General features: G+C 41.3%; 2 protein-coding genes across 3 annotated transcripts in view; both read left to right on the top strand.

Annotated features, from left to right (window-relative positions):
- myo15aa (myosin XVAa) overlaps positions 1-7,864 on the top strand; it is a 43,432-nt gene extending 35,568 nt beyond the window's left edge. Inside the window, exons 47-64 of the mRNA XM_080300420.1 lie at positions 464-575; positions 683-757; positions 910-1,112; positions 1,380-1,504; positions 1,628-1,691; positions 1,821-1,893; positions 2,085-2,158; positions 2,261-2,343; positions 2,439-2,569; positions 2,650-2,744; positions 3,052-3,129; positions 3,320-3,416; positions 3,534-3,694; positions 3,962-4,095; positions 5,279-5,412; positions 5,786-5,919; positions 6,213-6,353; positions 7,033-7,864. Coding sequence (XP_080156546.1) covers positions 464-575; positions 683-757; positions 910-1,112; positions 1,380-1,504; positions 1,628-1,691; positions 1,821-1,893; positions 2,085-2,158; positions 2,261-2,343; positions 2,439-2,569; positions 2,650-2,744; positions 3,052-3,129; positions 3,320-3,416; positions 3,534-3,694; positions 3,962-4,095; positions 5,279-5,412; positions 5,786-5,919; positions 6,213-6,353; positions 7,033-7,134 — 2,016 coding nt within the window. The 3' untranslated portion in view covers positions 7,135-7,864. The remainder of the gene's footprint in view (positions 1-463; positions 576-682; positions 758-909; positions 1,113-1,379; positions 1,505-1,627; positions 1,692-1,820; positions 1,894-2,084; positions 2,159-2,260; positions 2,344-2,438; positions 2,570-2,649; positions 2,745-3,051; positions 3,130-3,319; positions 3,417-3,533; positions 3,695-3,961; positions 4,096-5,278; positions 5,413-5,785; positions 5,920-6,212; positions 6,354-7,032) is intronic.
- A 560-nt stretch (positions 7,865-8,424) lies between these two features.
- The window catches only part of llgl1 (LLGL scribble cell polarity complex component 1), a 34,769-nt gene continuing 21,152 nt past the window's right edge, over positions 8,425-22,041 (top strand). Inside the window, exons 1-2 of one of the 2 annotated variants that reach the window (XM_026165586.2) lie at positions 8,425-8,803; positions 12,753-12,850. In XM_026165586.2, the coding sequence (XP_026021371.1) occupies positions 8,723-8,803; positions 12,753-12,850 (179 nt within the window). In that variant the 5' untranslated portion in view covers positions 8,425-8,722. The remainder of the gene's footprint in view (positions 8,804-12,752; positions 12,851-22,041) is intronic. The other variant, XM_026165585.2, reaches the window with a different exon arrangement.

The following is a 22,041-nucleotide window of genomic DNA, read 5'->3' as shown; positions in this document are numbered from 1 at the left end:
AGCATGGTGGAGGCTCCGTCATGGTTTGGAGCTGCAGACTACTTAAACAAAGCTTGCCTGATGATTTCAGGCTGTGCTGAAGAACAAAAATGGTCACACAAATCCTGTATTTCTTGTATGCTTGCACATGTTTCAATAAATCAATGCACATATTTCCCATTTTCTTTGTAAAATACAAAACCATGAAGTGTGGCTTAAGACTTTTATACAGTACTGTATTATATGGCACTTTAACTATAAAATATCACTACCTTTATTTCTTTATTTTTTACTTATGGAGATGTGATCAGTACGCAGGAATAACTATTTAAGTTTATAAACTTTAAAACAAACCTACAGTGAGTAGCGCTGACAAACCCATGAATTCAAAGTGGACATTAAGCAGTGAGTGAGGAAAGGGATTTTCTTGGCACAAATGTTCTTTGGCTCTCTGCTGGATGTCAGCGTGCCCTGTCTTTGTCAGGACTCGGAGTATGTGGTGGCAGTGAGGAACTACATCACTGAGGACAGGACTCAGCTCAACTTCCACAAAGGCGACATCATCAGACTCCAGCACATGGACGGACTGGAGGCTGGTGAGATACAGGAACAATCCAACACTGAAAATTGTCACAGTGATAGATCTGCGTTCTGCCTCTGAATTATTTCACAGTGCCCATTTCATTGTGTGGTTGTATCTCAGGTAAACGTTATGGCTGCATTGTGAGGAAGAAGGTGATGCTTCTGGAGGAGCTAAAGAGAAACACCGCTGAGTTTGGTGCGTGTGGCGTGACCTTTCTTATTCTAGCTTTCTTCTAACATTTTGGAGTTTATTTATGTTGGTTGTGTGACGCAAAATATTTACGACATTGAAGAGTCTCTATTTTGTGTGCAACCTTTTACTTATTTTGTGTGTGTGCATGTGTGTAGGCTGGCGGTTCGGCGCCGTGTATGGAAAGTCTGGAGTGTTCCCCAGCGAGTTCATCCGTCCTGTGGCTGCTCCGGACTTCTTGGTCCTGCCTCCTGAACGCGTGGAGCCCCGAGACCGGCAGGGACGAGTCGCTGCCTCTGCTGCTGTTGCCGTTGCGATGGGCTCAGCTGTAGCTGCTCATGAGCTCGACCTCTCTACCGAGGTGCTAACTGCATTTTTTTTACTCTTTTTTTCTGCTTTTTCAAGCTTCCCACTGTCAGAATAATAGATTAAAGGCTAGTGTAACCTACAGAGCTCAACATGAAAAGTACCCTTACATTATGGTATTAGCCAGTGTTTATACAGCATACATTGGAATGCTTTGGTTAGCAGAAATGGAAATATTTTTTAGATAATTACACTGTTGGTGCTCCCAGTAAGTGGCACTCTTGCTTTTGCTCCTCATGCTGTGGATTTGTGTGTGTCTCAGGTAGTGAATGAGATCTATGGAGACAGCCTGGGTGTCGAACTGGACGACCTGCCTCTGCACAGCAGCCAGTACCACATGGTTGAGTTTGCCAAGAAGTACTTCCGAGAAGCGCAGAGGAACAGGAGGTCAGACACACATGTGCAGTGTCAAAAACAAAAAAGAGTTAGAAGGGTTCAATGTAAAGCTAAAATTTGCACTTACGGTGATAAATAAATAACCAAGAGTTGATTGTCTGCTTTTCCCCACAGTGATCAGAAAGCGAAAAAGGGGAAGGAGCTCAGGGACCCTGCTGACATGGTCAAATTCTCCAAGGTAATTCAAATCACAATCATGTCTCTGTGTTCAAATATATAGGATATGTTTCTCTGTGCCTGTGCACAGACATCTAAAATGTTTTTCTTGCCATCGTGTTCTGGTTTAACATCTTGTTTCTCTTTCTAGTCTCCAATCCAGGAGTCACTGATCGACTTCTCAGACAGTGGGATGAACCGAGTGGCTGCTGACATCTTCTTAGGTGAGAGCAGAGTGTGGAAACGAAAAGAAACATAGGAGGTTGAAGCAGAAGATAGCAGCATAAAATACGCATATATTTCGTGTTTCTTTGTGTTTATTTTTAGTTTATTTTTAGTGTAAAAGCATTAATGTGCTTTAAACGAAATACATCTGAAAAGATGTGGTCCAGCTCCTTCTGTTTCTTTTGCCCAGCTATAATGAAGTTTATGGGAGACTTCCCAATGAAAGGCCAGACCGAGCAGGACCTGGTCACCACTATATTAAAGGTATGCTTACATCAGCAAATTGTCTATCCATTGTAATACTAAGACGAGGTCTGTGTGTGTGATTTTATGTTTTTCTTCATGCATGTGCTTAAACAAATCTAGTTAAGTGGTGACCATGGCCTGATGAAGGATGAAGCCTACTGCCAAGTGATGAAACAAGTTACTGTCAACACCAGCTCCAAACCGTAAGGCTTCCAGCGCTCGCTTGTTCTTAAAGAGCGGTGACATGATCGTGGAGAGGCTTTAATCTGTGGCTGTGTGCGCGCTTCTCTGTGTGCAGGGACAGCTGTCAGAGAGGATGGCGGCTGATGTATATTCTCACATCTTTCCATCGGTGCTCTGATGTTATGAAGCCGTTTCTGTTGACGTTTCTCCAGGATGCATGTGCCAGCCCTGGTTTGCAATACCAAGGTGGGCATCGTGTTCATCAGTCCATCTCTTTTGATCTTCACTGGTCTAAAGTGTTTACTAGCTGCTCTTCCAATTGACAGGTATTGCCAAGGCATGCGAGCAGAATCTGAGGAGGACTTTTCAGTATGGCGGGCGTGTGCAGTATCCCAACAGCATGGAACTCAAAGCAATGATGGTTAGTTTGTAAATAAGCTACACAGTGTTCCTTTGTGGCTTGAAATATGTCAAAATTGTAGGGATTGCTAACATTTATTAACTTAAAGTGTCAACACGTGTTTAAAAATACGGAAAAACAATCGGGATAGTCCTGTATAGTCTCCTTTATCAGGTAGATCAGGCCGTGCTAATTAATCTACAGCGATATCTTTCATATTGTGGTGTCTGTCTGTCATGTTCAGATGTGACTTTGCTACATGACTTCTCAGTAACAGCTGTGGATAGCAGTGTGTGACGTTTCCCTCTGATTTGTTGTCCGTGTACAGGCCGGGCGTAGCTCCAAGAGACAGCTGTTCCTGCTCCCAGGTGGCATCGAAAGGCACTTAAAAATCAAGACATGCTCTGTGAGTGGAAAACACACACACACACACACACACACACACACACACACACACACACACACACACACACACACACACACTCACACACACACACACACACACACACACACACAGAATGGCTGCAGTCTCTAAATGTAAAACACAGATGCCGAATTTGTAGCCTGTAGTGGCATATTTGCTTTTTCCTTATCAGGTTGCTTTGGATGTGATCGAGGAGCTTTGCTTTGAGATGGGACTCCAAAGAATGGAGGCACTGGATGAACATGCCGTCTTTCTGGTCACACACAAGGGTAACAAGGATCTCTTGTTTTAGTGGAGCTCTAAAATGCTAACATTTCCTTTTGCCGAGTTAGATATTGTTACACGTTTTGGATAATAGATGGTTACTAAAGTGTCTTTCTGTGTAGGTCAGAATGTACGTCCCCTGAACAAGCGAGAGTACATCCTGGACATCGCTACAGAGGCCGAGCCCGTGGATGCCAACTACAGTCTTTGGTTCAGACGGGTTATATGGAGTCTAGCTCTCAAACTTGACAATGAACTTTATGTCACCATGCACTATAACCAGGTATAAATCTCATTTCACAGAGCTGTAGATTGAAGCAGTCCTGAAATTTTAGCTCACGTGCTAAAAATTTGTGACATCCTAATATTTCATTGGATAGCTGACATCTTTTTTTTTGTGGCCACATACGTCATCACCACCTGATGAGGGTTTTTTTTTTTTTGTGGTCGGGCGGTGTGCATAGAAGTACATCTTGTTTTGTCTTCTCATCAGTTGATATTTGTCATAGAAACAAGACGGACTAATGCACATTGTGCATCTCTTTTCAAGGTGTTGCCAGACTACCTGAAGGCCTTGCTGAGTGTGGTTCCTCAGGGTAAGCCCAGTGAACAGCATCTGCAGCAGATTACCAGGCTGGCTGCCCTACAGCATCGTGCCAAAGACACCATCTACCTCCCCACCCTGTAAATATATCCATTTGTTGTTGGAAACCTTTTGCATGCTAATGTACCAACTCACACTTGCATATCAATTACTTTTGGGCAAGTTACTAGTGATACAAGGGACAAATTAAAGGTAGGTTTATGTTGATTTTTTGTCACCCATCATATCTAATCATATCTATGCAATCAACATGTGACTGAAGTGCAGACTTTTAGCTTTAATTCAAACGGTTTAATGAAAGTGTTCCATTCACTTTTTAGGAATTAAATTGATTCAAAGTGATTTAAATTAAAGTTATCTAAAGAAACCAGTGATTGAGACTTTTAGTAGCTTAATTTTTTCCAAACAGTAAGACATGGCTGACTTACAGAAGAGCACGTTTGGCCCAGATATCCCTTTTCTACTATTTCTGATATTGTGGCTATATCACAAAGGGCTGAGAAGGTTGCTGCTGCATCCAGGGACTAAGTTAGTTACCTAAGGGTTTTATATAACAACACTCTTTAAAATGTAGTAAGACAATAATAGTAGACCCAGGACTGAACCTTGGGGAAACCTACAGGTTGGAGAAGCAGTGGAAGAGAATGTACGGTATCCCTGAGAGGTCAAACGTACTGCAACATAAAAGAACACAAATAGAAAAATGTTCCAAAAGCACACAAAACACAATGAAAATTCATCAGGTTAGACCATTACATGGTATGTTGAACAACTAATATAAAACATTCATCTACAGTGTTATATGTATCATTCAATTACAACTTTACTTCCTCACAACAGCTACAAATCCTCAGGTTCTGTGTCTCAGTCGAATCCTGTGGATGTCTCTGTTTCTCTCATTTCCACAGCTGTTCTGTAAGATTTTCTGCTAAAAATACACTTTTGTTGTGTTTTGGGAGCTTTTTTCCCCCAACTTCCACTGTGCTATTTATCTTTTTATTTTTTATTTTTGCTTTACATCTGTTGTGTGTTTCTTTTTTAATTTCATTGTGCATTTTTGTGTTTTTATGTGCTTTTGTAGCATTTTTGTATTTTTCTGGCCTTTTCTTATGCTGCAGTCTTTTTGACCTCTCAGGGCCACCATACTCTGCTTTGCACATTGTCGGCTTGCACAGAAAAATACACCTAACATGCACATGTATAATTTGATCTGCTGTCTCTCAATTACACCTTGTTCCCTCTTTGTGTGTGCGTGTGTGTTAGCCGTGAGGTGCAGGAGTGTATCCCTCCGCAGTTCTACAGCAAACAGGGTTCACAGCAGTGGCTGAACATGACAACACAACACATGCAGCAGGTCCAGCCCTTAAACCCACACCAGGCCCGTGCGCAGTTCCTTGGTAAGACAACAGTTCTTTGTGAGTGTGAAAGATACTCACAATTTGGCCATTTAACTTTTACATATGTCCTATAATATTAATAACTTTTGTATTGTTAATAGCAAAGCCCATTGCATGTTCTGTCACAATTCTATTAGGATAAACATCTGAAACATCTGGTAAACAAAAAAAAGGCTTATTCTGATCCCAAATAGCAGTTCTAAGTTGATATGAGTGCAGCAAGGTGTCTTCTTAGAGCATTTTTGTTGGACCAGTGGGAAAGAAAATGTTCAAAAGCACGCTGAGTTGTCGCGACATTTTCTGTAAACATCTTTACCTCGCAATTTGAATGCGGCAGCTTATCAGAAGTGAGCTTTGGTGTGTTTTTGCCCAGGTCTGGTCAGTGCCTTCCCCATGTTTGGCTCCTCCTTCTTCTACATCCAGAGTTCTGGCTCTTCGTCCGTCCACGCCCCATGCATCCTGGCTGTTAATCTGAACGGGCTTCATTTTCTTAACAAGGACACACATGTGAGTCAAACAAGCATTTTACCCTTTTACTGATCTATTGTGATTGAAAAATACAAAAAAGGCAGGAATTTTATTATATTTCAACAAAGCTTTTGGCTCCCCCTCTTGGTTATGGTGTTTACTGGCTCTCCCATCCATCATTTTTTAATAAAATCTAAATTACAAATAAAAAAAAAATCTGTGCAAGAGAAAATATAACCTTTAAAACTTGAGATATTTAATTTTATATTTTATGTCTGTGTGTCCCCTGAATGCCTATTTATATGCACATTGGTGTGTTTGTGTGTGATTAGGAGACTATGGTGCGTTTTCCTCTGAAGGAGATTCAATCAACTCGCACTCAGAGGCCAACATCTGGCTCCAGTTACCCATATGTGGAGATCATGATAGGAGACCTGCTTAACCAGCGTGTCACACAGCTGCAGCTGGAGCAGGTGGGTGTATAAGACATAGATGGAAGATTTAGATGTGTGTGTGTAACAGTGTCTGTATTTACAGTGACACATTTCTGCAGTCAACATGTGACTGAGGTGCAGACTTTTAGCTTTAATTCAAGGTGTTTAATGAAAGTGTTGCATCAACTTTTAAGGAATTAAAGTGATTTTTATACGCAGTACCCCATTTGCGAAAATCTTTCGCAGTCAACGACAGCTTGAAGTCTACAACCCAGGGTCATCACCAAATGCTTAGTTTTCTCTCTTGAGATGCTCCCCCAGGCTTTTACTCCAACCACATTCAGTTGCTGCTTATTTGTGGGTCTCTGCCTTCAGTTTTGCATTTGAAAACTGAAGAGCATGCTTTATTGGTTTCAGAAAGATATCCCATTTCTTTGCCTTGAGAAACTTTTGGGTTGCTTTTGCAGTTAATGTGTTATAATCTGCAGTTTGAATCTGCATCAATCTGAAAGTCTGGACTTCAATCAAATATTGATTCATTTGAAATTCACTCTGATGGTGTACACAAGAAAAATTACAAAAGGAAAAAGTGTCCACAAACTTTTGCCCCTTTCGCCCCTAACTGTACCACTGAGCAGTCTATATTCACTCTTCATCTTAAGTCCAGTGTTGTTTCTTTAAGGGTCTAAATGATGTTATGCTATATGATGTTTTCCAGGGCCTGGAGCTTTGCCGAGTCATCGCCATGCACGTGGAGAACATGCTGTCAGTCAGAGAGAAGAGACTCACATTGCCACCAAGTGAAATCACCCTCCTATAGCACAAACACGAGGATGACATATACATAGAAATCACAGTTTATGCCTTAAAAATGTACTCTACCTCTATTCGTAAGACAGGTTATTTTTGTATGTAAAGGCACTGTTATGTAAGTTGATAACTTGTTTATTGTGATGATTTTGAAAAAGTGCTTTTCCATTATGGCCATGAAAATGTTATTTTTTCTTAATTGATCAGCTGTTTTCTTAATGAATGATTTGGCACATAAAATGTCATTCATGTCAGTCACATTCTAGTTTTAGGAGAAACTTGAATGAATGCCTTAATCTTTAATGTTTATAGTTTTACATAATCATCCAGAAATGTTTAAGATCTTGTCCAATATAACTATAAGGGTTAATGTCTCCTTGTTTCCATGCCCCCTCTTTAGAAGAATAGCATGATTTGCTTTGTTCTTGGGACAACATTAATTTAGTGTAATGGTGGCGCCAGTTTATTGCTGTATAACAAACAAACCCTTATAACCTCATCTTGGTTTTGACATTAATGGAAACTTTTGGTTTGATAGGATAAAGAACTTTTTCTGACACATCTCTTATTCTCTGCTTTGCCAAGGGGCAAAGTCTTTTTGGCACATAAGCTTTGAGGCCACATCACTAAGAGTTTGCACTAACTTAAATATTTTATTTTTACAATAAATTTTTTTGCAAATAGCAGTTTTACATAATTATTGCATGTGAATAATAAATTAAAGCTTTAGTATAACAGTAGTGGTGTGTGAGTACTTTATTTTTTAGCAAATACACAGCAATGTATATGAGTTAGGTGGAATTAAAGAGTATGGAAAATCATTGGTGAATACAATACTACTAAAAAAAACCCCAACTAGTAAAATATAATTAAAATAAAATATATGCTAATTATAACCTTCAATTAATGGTCAGAGTTACCATTCTTTTCATGTTTTTCTTCCTAAACAGGACGTATAATCATGTTTGAAGTAGTCATTCAAACATGATTGAATCTGTCTGCTTCCATTATTTATCTTAAACCCAGTTTTTGACATCTTAAAAAAACAAATTTACAATAGTTAAGGTAAAATATTTACATTTTCTCCACAGTTTCGAGTGAGAAAAGTTAGCCGTTATTGGCTATTTAATCTCTGGCCGTTCCATTTTGTTTAAAGGAACTCCCAGTTGTCGCAGTGTACAAACTCAAGCAGCTGGGACATACCGCCGGTGTATCCTGTGCTACAAACCGAGCATCCGTCTCGCGAGCCCTTGGTTGTGTAGGCGTTGCTGAGTAATTGCTCGCAGATTTCCTCGTCCCTATTGGTTACCAATAACGGGATCCGTGTGAACCGGGAAGAGGAGGGAAGGGAGGGGGGCTGCTGTGGTCAAACCCACCAGGACCTAAACAGCACCAGGAGGGAGAGGAGGGAGGAGAGCCGCAGCAGAGGCAGTAGTGTTGTACCCCCGCTTTCAGCCTGCATGGGCTAGTCCGTTAGCTAGCTTAGCATCTTCCGACTGCGCCGAACCGCCCCTAGTCCCGCCGAGAAGCTCGGGTTGATACCTCCGTGTTACCCTCTCTGTCCCCTCGGTCCTGCCTCCCCCGTGACCGGCTTGAAGATGATGAAGTTTAGGTTTCGTCGGCAGGGCACCGACCCGCAGAGAGAGAAGATAAAACAGGAGCTTTTCGCCTTCAACAAGGTAAAGTAACGGGACAAGAGGAAAGAGAGGGAGATGGTATTCCTCCTCTCGCCTGGTTCCCCTAAACTAACAGACTTATTTTTTAAGTATGGATATATAAAAAAGCCAGTACTTTGCAGCTGAAGTCCGGCCACTCCTCTTGCGCTTGCTGTTTTCTGTCCTACTTCGCGGACAGAAAAACAGATTAGCTGTGAAGTGCGGGTGGTGTGTTTGCAGGGCGCTTTGTTGATGTGTGTTTAGTAGCTGTTGAGTTGTTTTCACGGCGTGTTAATTACCCCTCACCCAAACCAGGACCTCGCTCAAAGTGAGCACCGAGCAGCAATCAAGGAAATCTGTAGCGCTAATATTGCTGTAATTAACCAGCAACAGAGGATTGTGTGGGTGTTGGGGATTATCAGCATGCAGATTAACGGGATTAAATTACAATACATGCTTTTCCAGCAGTTTGATGCTTCGTGTGGTGTGACCCATCTGTCATGCAATGAGCAGGGGTGCCTCTCAGCGTGATGGCACTTTTTACTCCTCTCGTCTGGTTTTAGTAGAAGCTGCCAGAACTCTGCGAGCAGGTTTTTTTTTTTTTTTTTAAATCTCTGCTGCTTTTTGTTATGCAGAGTCCTCATACCCCTTGTTCCAGTTCTTGGGGGTCTTTGGGTGCAGCCACGAGTGTCAGGTTTCATGCTGGCATCACATCCACATGGATATGAACCAGTTCATGTACAGTAAATCTGAGCGTCCTGTGGTAACATTCAGTGGTGGTGATAGTGGGTTTCCCCTCTGGACAGTCAATGTAAGAGCTCATTTCAGTTCCACTTTCAGTATAAGCTGAATCTTGTCACCCAGATCACTGTTGCTCCGCCGGTGGGAACATAAAAGCAGCTTGCACCACCCAGATCTGTGGAATGTACTGATAATTCTGCATATCCAGCGTCAGCTGTAGTAACTTACCTAACAGGTTGTTTCTAAGCTCATACTGAGCACTGCAGTGGCCTTGAACTCAGGTTAGATGAAGGCATGGTCTGCATGCTGTGTCTCAGAAAGTGTCCCAGAGAGCCGGGCTGTCTGAACCTTTTAAATGTTAAAAGAATCAAGTTTGTCCTGCACGCTGGATGTGATAGTGACATTAACCCTTCTCAGCAGGATTGTTTAGGACTGCGGTGCAAACAACACGATGATGACTGATGATCGTTAAGAATCAGCACTACAGTAGATTTATTTCTCCAGAATTAAGTACTTCAAGTCTGAAGTAAAAAGAGTCCTCTTTTAAGCCATTTTAGCAAATGAAAGAATAAGTAATATAAAAAAACACGAACCAGCGCATGTCCTGGAAAATATTAATCAGCCTTTCGTGGCTCCTAGAGTCGTACTTGCATGACCTTGCAGACTTGGGTAACCTCAGTTGTCTGAGTAGCATGAATGAGATTGCTCACTGTGGCCAGCACAGTGACATGAGCGCTTTGACAAACTGTCCTTACACCATCCCGCCTCAGTATCTGCATTCCAGTCGAGGCCCTCATTGAGTTTGCCATTGAACGGTTTTAGATTGTGGCTTTCCTTAGAGCCACAGCAAATAGTCGATTTGTCAGCTGGTGGATCTGACTGAAAATTAATCAGCAAGCATGTCTTTTGGTAATAGAATGATCAGGTGTTTGTTTTGTTCATTTAATTTGGTTATGGGATAAAACAACTCTCACAAATTTGAAAGTAATTGCTCTTGTTAACTTCTCAAAAATGAGGTGTGATCAGTTATTGTTTTTTTTTTTCTTTGTTTTTCTGTTACTTATTCCTGATGATATCCTATGTGGAAGTAAGCTTTTGTGTGAATGTGGCTCAGGCGGGCAAAAACTCCAGAGCAATCAGTTTGACATCATTGTTGCCGTTACACAGCTATCAGAAATGTGTTGACGAGAGTGATTTAACGAGAGTTGGTGTAGTGCCGAGTCATATCTGATAAATATATTTTGTATTATGTCTAACCAAACAAGACATCTGAGAGAATCGCCCACTAGATAAATGCCTTTGTGGTAGGAGAGTACAGTTAGGGCCATTATTTGTTGGACAAAGACATCATTTTCTGTTGTAGTTTTTCTTCCATACACCATCACAGAGGATTTAAAATCAAACAACCGGGATGTGGTTGAAGTGCAGACTTTCAGGGTCATTTTAATAGGTTCAACAAAAGTGCTGCGTTAACTATTTAGAATTCACAGCCATATTTTTCACAGTCATCCATTTTTAGAGACTGAAAATAAATTGGAAAAAAAATGAGGGATTTAAGGAATCCATGGAGATCATGAAATGCTACGTTTCCCACCATGAGACGCTCTCCTCGGCCTCTGCTGCAGCCAGCTTCAGTTCCTGCTTGTTCAAGGGTCTTCCTTCAGTAACTAAAATGACATGCTCTGTTGGGATGAGATCAGTTGATATTTATTTTTCCTTGACAAACTCTTGGGATGCTTTTGCAGTCTGCTTTGGGTCATTAACTGTCTTCACTGTGAAGTACCATCTGGTCAGTTTTCAGCTAGATCTGAGCAGAGGCTCTGGTCCTGTACATGTCACAGTTCATCCTGCTGTTTCTGTCAGACTAGACTGTGGCGATGATGCACCTCCCTTCCAAAGGAGTGTTCTTGTTGCTCGGTTAGATGTTGAAAGTAGTTCTGTCATGAAACATTTTAGTTGTCTTCTGTGGTCTTTGAGGCCTTTCGGCTTTTCTAAGTATGTGTCAGATTGTTTGGTCACTTCTAAAGTTTTTGCTGTTTCTCTAATTGGTTTATTTTACTTTTTCAGCTTTCTCCTTCACTTGCACTGACATCTCTATTTATCTCTTACCCATAATTCCAATAAACAGGTACCAAATGGGACATCAACTACTGATCTTTTATCTGCTATTTTGTTATGGAATAATGAGGGAACAGGCTTCACCTGCCCATCCAATTAATTTGGACTCTCTGAAAATGAGGGACTGTGTATAAAACTTACTGTAATCCATAAACAGTTAATGCAACACTTTTGTTAAACGCCTTGAAAAGAAAACTGAAAGTCTACACTTGAATCATATCTTCTTTGAGTTGTAAAGAGGCCAAAGCTGCAAAAATGTTGTCTTTGTTCAAATACTTACAGACCTCACAGTTTTTAGGTGGGGAGACACTTAAACAGCTTATGTTCATGTTAGCCAAATGATGATTCTTTGTTTGAATCTCTGATGAAAGTCCATGGACTGTTTGTTTTGCTGTAACACACACACACACACACACACACACACACACACACACACACACACACACACTTTTGTAATGTTTGGCAGCAGCTGCCAGACTGTCACAGACGTTGTCTCTCTTCAGGAGGGTTGTTTTGATGTGACTGTGTTTGTGTGATAGAGACAGATCGCACTGCACCGGCACTTTAAAGACAGAAGGAGTTAATGTTTTACGTTATGTCTGAGTTCAAGCAAACAGCCAGGCTCAGTTTTTTCAGTTAGCCATGCCGAAACCTCGAAGACCTCCACAACCTGTTTTTAAACCAGTTTTAGGTGTCTCTCTACTGGTTTCTGTTCCCTTTTTCTTTGTTGACATAAACACTTCTCCAGCTGTCTCACCATCTCCTGACATGGGCTTGGAGAGAAAAAAGCTGAAATTTTATTTCAACCCAATTTAACAAGGTCTGCAGCACATTACAATAAAGCAATGCTGCTGCCATCAGTACTTTTTAAACTACTTTCCTGTAACTTTATTAAGGGAGTCCTCCCTTTTAGACGCCTCGCTGACTATATTCAGCGAGTCTGATGAGCAGAAAATGACACGCAAACTCTCAGACAGAACTGGGTGCATTTATGGAGGAAAGTCTGGAAAAATAAATGCAAGTGTACTTGTTGTTGTATTTCTTGTGGCATTTGATAAATCTGTCTCATCAGTTTGTCTTCTCTACCCTTTCTCTGCCTGGCTTTCTCTCACAGACTGTGGAGCATGGGTTCCCCCATCAGCCCAGTGCTTTGGCCTTTGACCCCAAGTTGCAGCTCATGGCCATCGGGACAAAGTCAGGAGCCATCAAAATGTATCCTTCTGTCAGTGAGCTCATGCATCTGCAGAAGTTGTTTTGGGGGCTTGGTAAGGATTGACATTTTCAAATAAGAAACAACAGCATCACACTTTTTAAATGAATACATCGCATTAGACTAGATTAACAGATCATATTGTAGTCCAAGTCTCAAAGTGGTCATGCTGTATTAGTCAAGGCATGCATACTACAAGTGATCTAACACAAAGCTGAGGTGACTGACTTGTGTTTGTGTCAAACAGATTATAATTTATCATATTTTAGGTTGTGTCATGAAGCTGATAAAGATTTTGTGGACAGGAAAAGATCTAGGAGTACCTCGGATAAGATTACAGAGACTGTTTCTTTTTCACTGCTGTCAGTTTACATCTTTTGAAGTGCTGCTCTGCTTATCTCGCTGCAGTGCAGATACCGTTTTGCTTTAGCTGTGGGTTTGTGGCAGAAGTGTTTCATGGATGTGTCTTTTTTTTCATGCTCTTTAGTGAAAATGCACATGTTGTGGGATGACAGCTAGTCATTCTTTCAGCTGCTGTTATTACACCAGGTCTACAGTGATCATACTCTTCATTGCTTTTCAATAGAACTATATCTTATGGTCTGTCTTTCTCAAGCTCCACTTTTTTTTTTCTTTTTTTTTTTTTTCTTTTTTTTTTTAAATGTGGAGGAATGTCTGATCAGTCGGGATTTGCAGAAGAGCTGTTTACATAACATCAGTTTGGTAGAAGTGTGTGTGTGTGGGTGGGTGGGTGGACCAGTGTGTCTCTAGATTTTCATGTTCCATGTTTTTGTTTTTTTTGTTTTTTTTAAGTTGTGACATTAGTCACATATATTTACCACGCCAACTGTGTTTCTAGAAAGAAGCCTACCATGTGACGCAGCCTGTGACCAGAGAGGTTGTGAAGAAACCCTCAATTTTACTATAATTATTTCTCTAAATAACTGAAATTTTACTTGCACTCACATTCTGACAAGTGGGTTATAAGATATGATTGAAGTGGGGGGGTTATTTACCATCAGTAGCATCATCTGGTCACATGTACTTGCATCCCCAAGTAAGTTGCTGGCAAAAAATGTCATCACAGCTAGGGCTGGGCCATATTATACCGTTCACGGTAATACCGGTATAATGTTAGGCAACGATAGGAAAATGAAATATCGCGATAGAATGGGAGTAAAACGCGCATGCGCAGTGCCTTTGTTTTCATACGCACATGGCCGATTGTTGAGTGAAACAGATGAACCAGAATTGGTTTGTAAAAATGGTGCAACTTCCGTGATGTGGAACTGGTTTGGTGTTTGTCCGTCAGATACACAACAAAGCACATTTTTTTGCAGAACATGCAAGCGGCCGTTCTAAGATGCTCTTAAATCTGGGAGTAATCTGGGTCCTAAACTCCGTATACTTCAGGTCAAACAACACTGCAGCATCACTTAGAGTTAAAAACTGTCTAAATTCTTTCATCTTTAATAAAACGATCAGCATTGCTGCTTTACCAGGTGTAACTATAAAGTTTAACTTCCAGGCATCCATGAAAACAAAAGTTATTACATTTAACGGAGTTAGAAGTTAGCAGGAAGCTAGCGGAAGTTAGCTCGCTAGTTTCGCTAGTTACCTAAGCATGATATAGCATGTTCTGACGGAGAGATTTCTGAAAAAAATCAAACGTACAGCTCTGCTATCACTTCCAACATAAATGAAGACAGGAAACTAAACAGCAGTGACGTTTGTAGGGTTACTGAAGTTGGGCTAGCTGGTATATAATGATGTGCTACGTGATCGCTAGCGACACAGCTATGTTAGCATAACATAAACAGTGAAGCTGGAGGACGAACACTAACACTTTTCCACTTATAAAAGTTAACGTGAAGGTTCTTCATGGTTAGAGACAAATGCAATCGCATGGCAGGATGCTGTAAACGGACCAAACTTCAGTCAGGAGAACAACTGAGATAATCCATCCACAATACAAGGTTAGTCATTAATATACTGCAACAACATGGGAATAGAGCAGCTGCCAGAGAATTCAACATTAATGAATCAATGGTACAGAAGTGGAGGAAGCAAGAAGAATGAGTTTAATAAAGTTGGATTTATCTGACTGCTTTGTTTCGCTTAATGTGCCTTATAATCCCGTGCACCTTATGGTCCGAAAAATGCGTACTGCACACTGCAGTTTAATGTTGCAAAGCACCTCCTTTTTAACTTCAGTGGATATTATACATGGTTATGCTCAGGATATGTCAGCCCATTTCTACTGGAAATGCCTTTTGGTTAAACTTTCAGCAAGGAATTTGCATTTGCACTGTTACATTTTTATAAAGCTTTAATGTACATAAAAACCAGCTTCTTGTTTAAGTGAAAATAAATGGAAGGTTGTCTTTTTGCGCTAGTAATGTTGTGGAGTTGTATTTTGTCTCGCATCAATTATATCGTCGGTTATATCGTAATCGCAAATTTTCAAATATATATCGTGATAAATATTTTTGGCCATATCGCCCTGCTCTAATCACAGCCAAAAGGATGGTCAACAAGAAGTATGAGACTGACACAAAGCCTGGAAAAGAAAAACTGATAAACAACATCATCTTTGTTGCAACAGAATTTAGATGCTTGAAGAGGATTTCATCCTCAGAGGCTTAGAATACCTTAAATGCATTTCTTGGTGTGCGGTCAGTGGGGGAATCTTAACCCCCCGACCCAGGGAGTGGCAGTGTGACGTTCACTCTGTTTGAGTAATGCCGGATGAGCCGAGTGAAGCTGTGCTGGGAATCTGTATCGGGTTTGGCTCATGATATGCATTATGACAAAGCCATAATCTGGCTCAGTGTGTCGGTTGTGTCAGAAATTCCAGCAGCTCTGAGGCTAGTGCTTCATCCACACCAGCAGCTCCGTGACATGTTGTTGATGTCTGTTATCTCTGTGGCATTCAACTCTGCCGTATTTATGCCGTAGCTTCTAGAGTGAGTAGCAGTCTGCTGCTGCGGTGTTGTATTCAGGATTGCCCAGAGTTGGGCTTTCCTCCCTTTCATCGATCAGACAGGTGAACTTCACCAGAGTAAGACCTTAGGTGGAAAACGAAACGCTGGGATATGTTAAAACTTGCATTAAAGGTGTTTCTGCGCAGATTATAGTAACTGTGTGTGTGTGTGTGTGTGTGTGTGTGTGTGTGTGTGTGTGTGTGTGTGTGTGTGTGTGTGTGTGTGTGTGTGTGTGTGTGTGTGTGTGTGTGTGAGTGAGTGAGTGAAGGGAGGCTGCCGGCTGTGTGTGCATTATGCTGGAGAATCGACTCTTTCACATTCAGATGGGAGGAGAGAGAGAGAAACTGGTGGTACCAGGCACTTGCACTGCAGAGAGGGATGGATCGAGGGGGGAATGGTGAGATGGAGATAAACGGCAGCAGTGAAGACAAGGGAGTGTGAAACAGACAGTGGGGGGGAGGCAAAAATAACTCCAGTCCACGGCGAAATGTCTGTATCTAGCAAAACGAACCTGCCATCACCCTGCCTTTTAACAAGATTCCAGCTGCTGGAGAACATTTACCTACATTGCATTAGAACTTCAGCCTGTGGCTCAGGACCACCTAAAGCTGGTTAACTTTCCCAGGTAGTTACACGAGACACTGTTTTAGAGGGCTGGACCAATAAGCTAATAAAGATATAAAATTAATATTGAGGTCAGCTTTTTGGTGCAGTCCTCTACAACATCCCAGTTTCTCATGTGGCCCCTTGGGCGAATTAATTGCCGACCCCTGAGCTAAAGTTGTAAGTTGTTTAAAAAAAGTTTTATGGTGCCCAAATCTGAGAGTTCTCCTAAATGTTAAAAAACTAAACACTTGATGGCAGTGAGATGTTTGTTTGTTTGTTTTTTCCCTTGGAAGAATGTTTGTCACAAAGAGCTGCAGCTAATGATTTTTATGTTAAGCTGATGGAGTTACAGTAATGTGGCAGCTGTGACTTTTGGTGTTGGATGACGTTTGATCTTCAGTAGAGATTCTTAGAAATGAGGGGTCACAGAAAACTTGGCCAACCCGCTGGCTAATCACTGCTTTCCATTCAAGCAAGAGAAAAAAGAGCCAAACCATACACTACAAGGACAAAAGTATTGGGCCACACCTCAGTCTTTGAATTCAGGTGTTTTCAGTTTCGTTGCCACAGGTGTATAAATTCAATCACCCAAGTCATGCAGTCTGGCTTTACAAACATTTGTGAAAGAATGGGTGGTTCTTAAGAGCTCGCTGAATTTGAGTGTGGTGTTTTAATAGTGTAGGTTTAGTTGTAAATGCTTTTATTTAGACCGTGAGAAGCTGAGCAGGAGCTTTTTTTTGTGTGGAGGTGAAACACCATGTCCAGCTGGTATTTTTTAACAAAGTGGCAGGTTAATTATTTGTAGATTTCCATCTGGTGGTGTTCCTATCTGTAGATCCACCACATTTGGTATCAATAAGAACAATGTGAGAGCAGCAGCACCAGTTTCCTTAGGTTTGTTGTTTTTCGTGAGTGTCCTGTTGTCTTTGAGTCTCAGCCTCCGGTCATCTGCATCTTGTTTTCTGTTTGATTTTAACTGCGTGTCTAAGATCTGGTTTCTTCAGAGAATTATGAGTGAAACAAACTGCTGTTTACTAATGAATACACTGGTGTTAAGGTCATCTTATGGTTTTCCCCAGAAACTCTTCATTTCCCCAAATCTCTGTAGACACTACAGGGATCTGCATGACACTTTGAGCCACAACAGCCACTTTAGTGGGAAATTCATTGGAATTTCCCTTTAATCTCTCAAAGCCTACTACTTGTTTGTTTTAACATTTACAGTGATATACAACAAATAATAAACTTGAAGAAAGCAACACCGTTTTATTCCACTTCCGAATTCAAGGTTGGGGGTAAACTAGACAGACAAGCAGTGAGAATGAGTTTCAGGTTTGTGTATGTGAGTGAGTGTCCACATTCCTTGTTAATCTGACAGGCTCACTGACTTTGGTTTGACCTAGAAGTGGTTGCCAGCATACCTGTACTGTAGTACGCATTCACAGCCCTGTAGAGCCAGATGTGCAGTCCTGCTTTCTGACGCTGATGCCTGAACTGTGCAGAGAGCGTGCTGAGTAGTAGGACTAGAGAGTATTCACAAAAGAAGAGTAGAAAATTGCTAAATTTGAGGTACTCGTTTCATTTGAACTCATGCTATCCGTCCTGGCACCACGTCTCCTCCTCTCCTCTTGTTCACATTCAGCCTCTCGTTCAAGTTTCTCACTTGCTCCCTCTCCTTTTCTCCTTCTCTCGTTCTGTGTTTATAAAGGCAGGGTCATATTACACCCTCAGAGTTTCTGCTTCGACCACAGACTGGGGCTCAGCAGAGGGAAGGGGACAATGTAGCGTGGAGGGGTTTTTTTTTGTTGGTTTTTTTTCCCCCCCTATCATCTGTGGGGGTGGTGGGGCGACTTAGGAGTCTGTCTCCTGTCATGGAATGCATGTTGCGTTGCCCTGGGTTAACCCTCCCTCATTGTGTGTGTGCGTGTGTGCAGATCGGGTGAGTAAGAGCTTTGTTGCTGAGTCGAGTCTTAATAAAGGGCGCTTTTGAAATGGTTTCCAAGACGACCATTGCAGTTGCCTGGGATGAGAAGTACTTGCACACTGGAGGGGTTTAAAAGTCTGCAGCTAAGCACATCAGACATTAGAGTTTGGTAAGAAATGCATCGGTTAAAGGTAAAAAGGTCAGAAAATGCTGCCTACAGTATTACAGAACCTCTTTGCGATGAACACATTTATTTCAGAATGACAAGTCAGGGCTCTGATTACTTCTAGACAATGTGGTACGTGCTCAGTCGCACAGACACTCTGACCATTTATCAAAAGGACCGGCCATCTAGCAGCCAGGACGAGCTAATATTTACACACTCGGGCAGCAGAGCTTTGATCTGTGTGTTTGTGAGTGTGCTCCAGCTGATGGCTCTGCATCTGTCTCGCTGACATCCTGCTGGTCAATTGCCTGTTGTTGTTCTGATTCATCAGTTCCTATCTGACACTTTATATTTGCATCTTTATTCAGTATTTTTATCTGTACTGAAGTCACCATAGTCCAGCTTAGTTTAGACCACAGGGTTGTTCACTGATTTTTTTTTTTTTTTTCTTTTTTCGGGAATTCAAGAGAAATCTGTCTTTAACACCATGAGTCATGCACTATTGCAATGTCACACTGACTGGATTTTAAAAAAAAAATAAATAAAAACAAATCCCTGTTTTCTTAATTTCTTCTCATGATGAGTTGATTTTATTCTGACAGCTGTTTTAGTTTAATGCGAGTGCTCATGTCTGTGTAGTTGGTGGTGAAAGCGGTGCATTTCCTTTGTGCTTGTTGGTGCCATCAGTTTCCCTTCTAATTGTAGTACAGCTTCAGCTTCTCCTGCCATTTCCCCATCATCAGTCTCCAGCTTTTGATCAAGTTATATGCATTTGTGTTTTTATGCACAACTGTGTGGTCTGTGTTGCAGGGGAGTCTGCAGAGAGGGTATACCATTTTATGTAAGCTGCATTATTTTTGTTTGTGTTGAACAAATCAATGCAAGTATTCATTGGTATAGTTGAGATCAAGTTAGACTTTGATTTAATCTGGAACACTCCTCCTATCCTTTACCTCCTACCTTCTCCTCCCCCAATCACCCACACACAGCCTACTCTCTGCTTGCTTATACGGATGTCTTATAAAGTACTTTTCTCTCTACAATATTTTTAGTTTCTCCCTCCTCCTATCATACTTTTGTCTTTGTTTTTTCTTTTTCACTTTCTGTGTCACTTGGTTTCCCGACTATTCCTAGCTCCTCATTGATATTCCTGAAGAATTGCAGGACCTTTTAACCCCACCCCTTCTGCTCTCTCTGCCTTCACCCTCCTCACGCCTCATTCTCTGCTTTTAGTCCCTGCCTGCTTTTACACCCACACACATGAATTAATGTGCACACACTCGCTCGCCCAGTTGGCAACAAGTTGCAGGAGTCTGTCTGCGGGGATAAAGACTGTGCGGGCTTACCAAGTAGAGCAGATTGGATGGGTTGTATAATAGAGTTGAGGCATGAAAAGGAAAACATTTATCTGAACTGACAAATCAAAGTTGTCTGATTTGCTGAATGAGCAGGGTAAGGTGACTGAATTAAAGAGAGCATTATGGCAGCATTAGCTACTTGGTAGCTTTACTTTGAGTTGTATTTGTAAGCCATTACCTCCCAGTGTTACTGGCTCTGGCATTGCAGATAATAAACCTGTTAAAGCTATGTTTACATCTTTACATAAGTAACACTCAAAGCACAATTTTTATTAATTTTTTTTAAAATTTCCTTTCCTTTTTTGTTTTTTCTTTTGTGAATTAATCAGCAGCTATGCTTCTGGGTTTGAGGCTGTAATTTCAGCCAAAAAAAAGACTAATGACAACATTAACATGCCCATAGTCACTATGTCCGAAATCAGGTGTTATTTACAATAGAGTAGTGTAAAGTTTCAGTCAGTGTACTGCAAACCTGGTGACCTGCATCACCTAAACATCAGGAATTGTACAATTTTTAGTTAAGTTTATTTTAGGTTTTCTGTACGTTAGCTTTGCTAATGTATCTTGTTGGCTTTTGCCTTAAACTTGCGTTCTTTTTAAAGGTGGGATTGTTGCAAAACAAAAGCCCTCAATATGTTGTACATATAAATAACATCCTTTTCTATTTCTCTTTGATGTTACTTTTAGTAGAGGGTTTTCTCTAGCTAGACCTGGCTTAGGTAGAAATGCTCTACTCGAATTGCTGGACTTGTGCTGTTTGTTCCTGCTAATGATGTTATTTTGTTCAGCTGATCTTCTTGGGACCATTAATGTTTGCAGTGTTAAAATAAACAGTGTACTGTTTTGTAGTGATTCTCCAATGTACATGTACATCCACTCCTTCAGGTTTGACTGCCTCGGTGTGACAGAACGTGCACTGAGGGGGCTGCACAGAAAGGGGAGTGTGGGAGGTGGAGAGGTACTAGCAGAGGGAAAGGATGCAAATGAGACAAGATTGTTTCTCTAGTGGGTGGGTGGAGTTGTTTGGCTTGTCTTGTTGTAGACTTTTGCCAGACGTCTGAAGAGTTTGTGCATGTGTTGCTATGCATGTAGGGAGGTGAAGGAGTTAGAAAATGCACATAAATGATGTCTTTCATCAGTTCAGCTTCCCTGAAAGTCTGAAACTTTTAGGAATATATTTTTTAAACCTTTTTTAGGGCCTTCATTCTCTTTCTGTGTGTGATTAATTTGTACTTCATCTTTAGGTCTAGTGATGGGGTCAGGCAGGAAGTAAGAACATATCTTCTGTCACTGTTTGTGGGTGGGTGTGGGTGTGTGTTTGCTGCTACCTGTGTGTCCACATGGAAGACAATGCCTTCTGTTTGTCTGTATTCAGACCGTGAAATCGCTTTATCCTTGCTAACGCACTCTCTCTGCATCAGCGGGCAATTGTGCGTGCGTGTGTGTGTGCGCGCATGCGTGTGTGAGGACGAGACAGTGATTCAGTGATTATAAGTTACTGTAGGCCTCCATTGTGTGCTTTTCTGTCCTCTGGTGAGCAGTGAAGCAAACCTTTGCATGCTACAAACAGAACATATAGATCAGTTCAACCAGTCTGTCATTCAACAGGTGTCGTTCTTTTTCTTTAAAATTTTCTCTAAACCCTTGGCATGCTGTTTAGGAGTGGTTTTACACAGCTGGAGTGTCTGTTTATACTTTTTTTCCAGACTGGATGGAGGAGGACTTTAAGTTTCTGCTTTGAGTCAGCGTTTCATTCTGTTTACGAGTATTAAAGTCTGACTCCCTTTAGTTTTTGCTGTTAGAGCCTTGTGTGTGTTCGAAGTGTCGATGAAACTTCTGCCTTATCTGGTGAGGCACCCTGAGACTTTGCAGGCGTTCCTCTTTACCTTATCCTGCGTTTGGTAGGCACATAGTTTAACTCTTTCCTCCATAAAGATGCCGTTTGATGTCCTCCACCTGTACTCTTAATGACAAGCTTTGACACCTCAGTAATAGATCAATAAAGACATGGTTCAGGTTTTCCAAGGGTACCTCCATAAGCAGAGACCACCCTCACCAACTTCTGATGCTGCTCATTTCAAAAAAAGAGCTTTCAGGAGGTAAAGAGCTGAGCCTCAGAAGCGTATTTTGTACATGATAAAGGAAGCACTTGGTC

The sequence above is a fragment of the Astatotilapia calliptera genome, chromosome 4 (genome assembly GCF_964374335.1).
Source record: "Astatotilapia calliptera chromosome 4, fAstCal68.1, whole genome shotgun sequence".
Lineage (NCBI taxonomy): Eukaryota > Metazoa > Chordata > Actinopteri > Cichliformes > Cichlidae > Astatotilapia > Astatotilapia calliptera.
The sequence above is the reverse complement of the archived record's forward strand: the minus strand, read 5'-3'. Positions and strand labels throughout refer to the sequence as shown.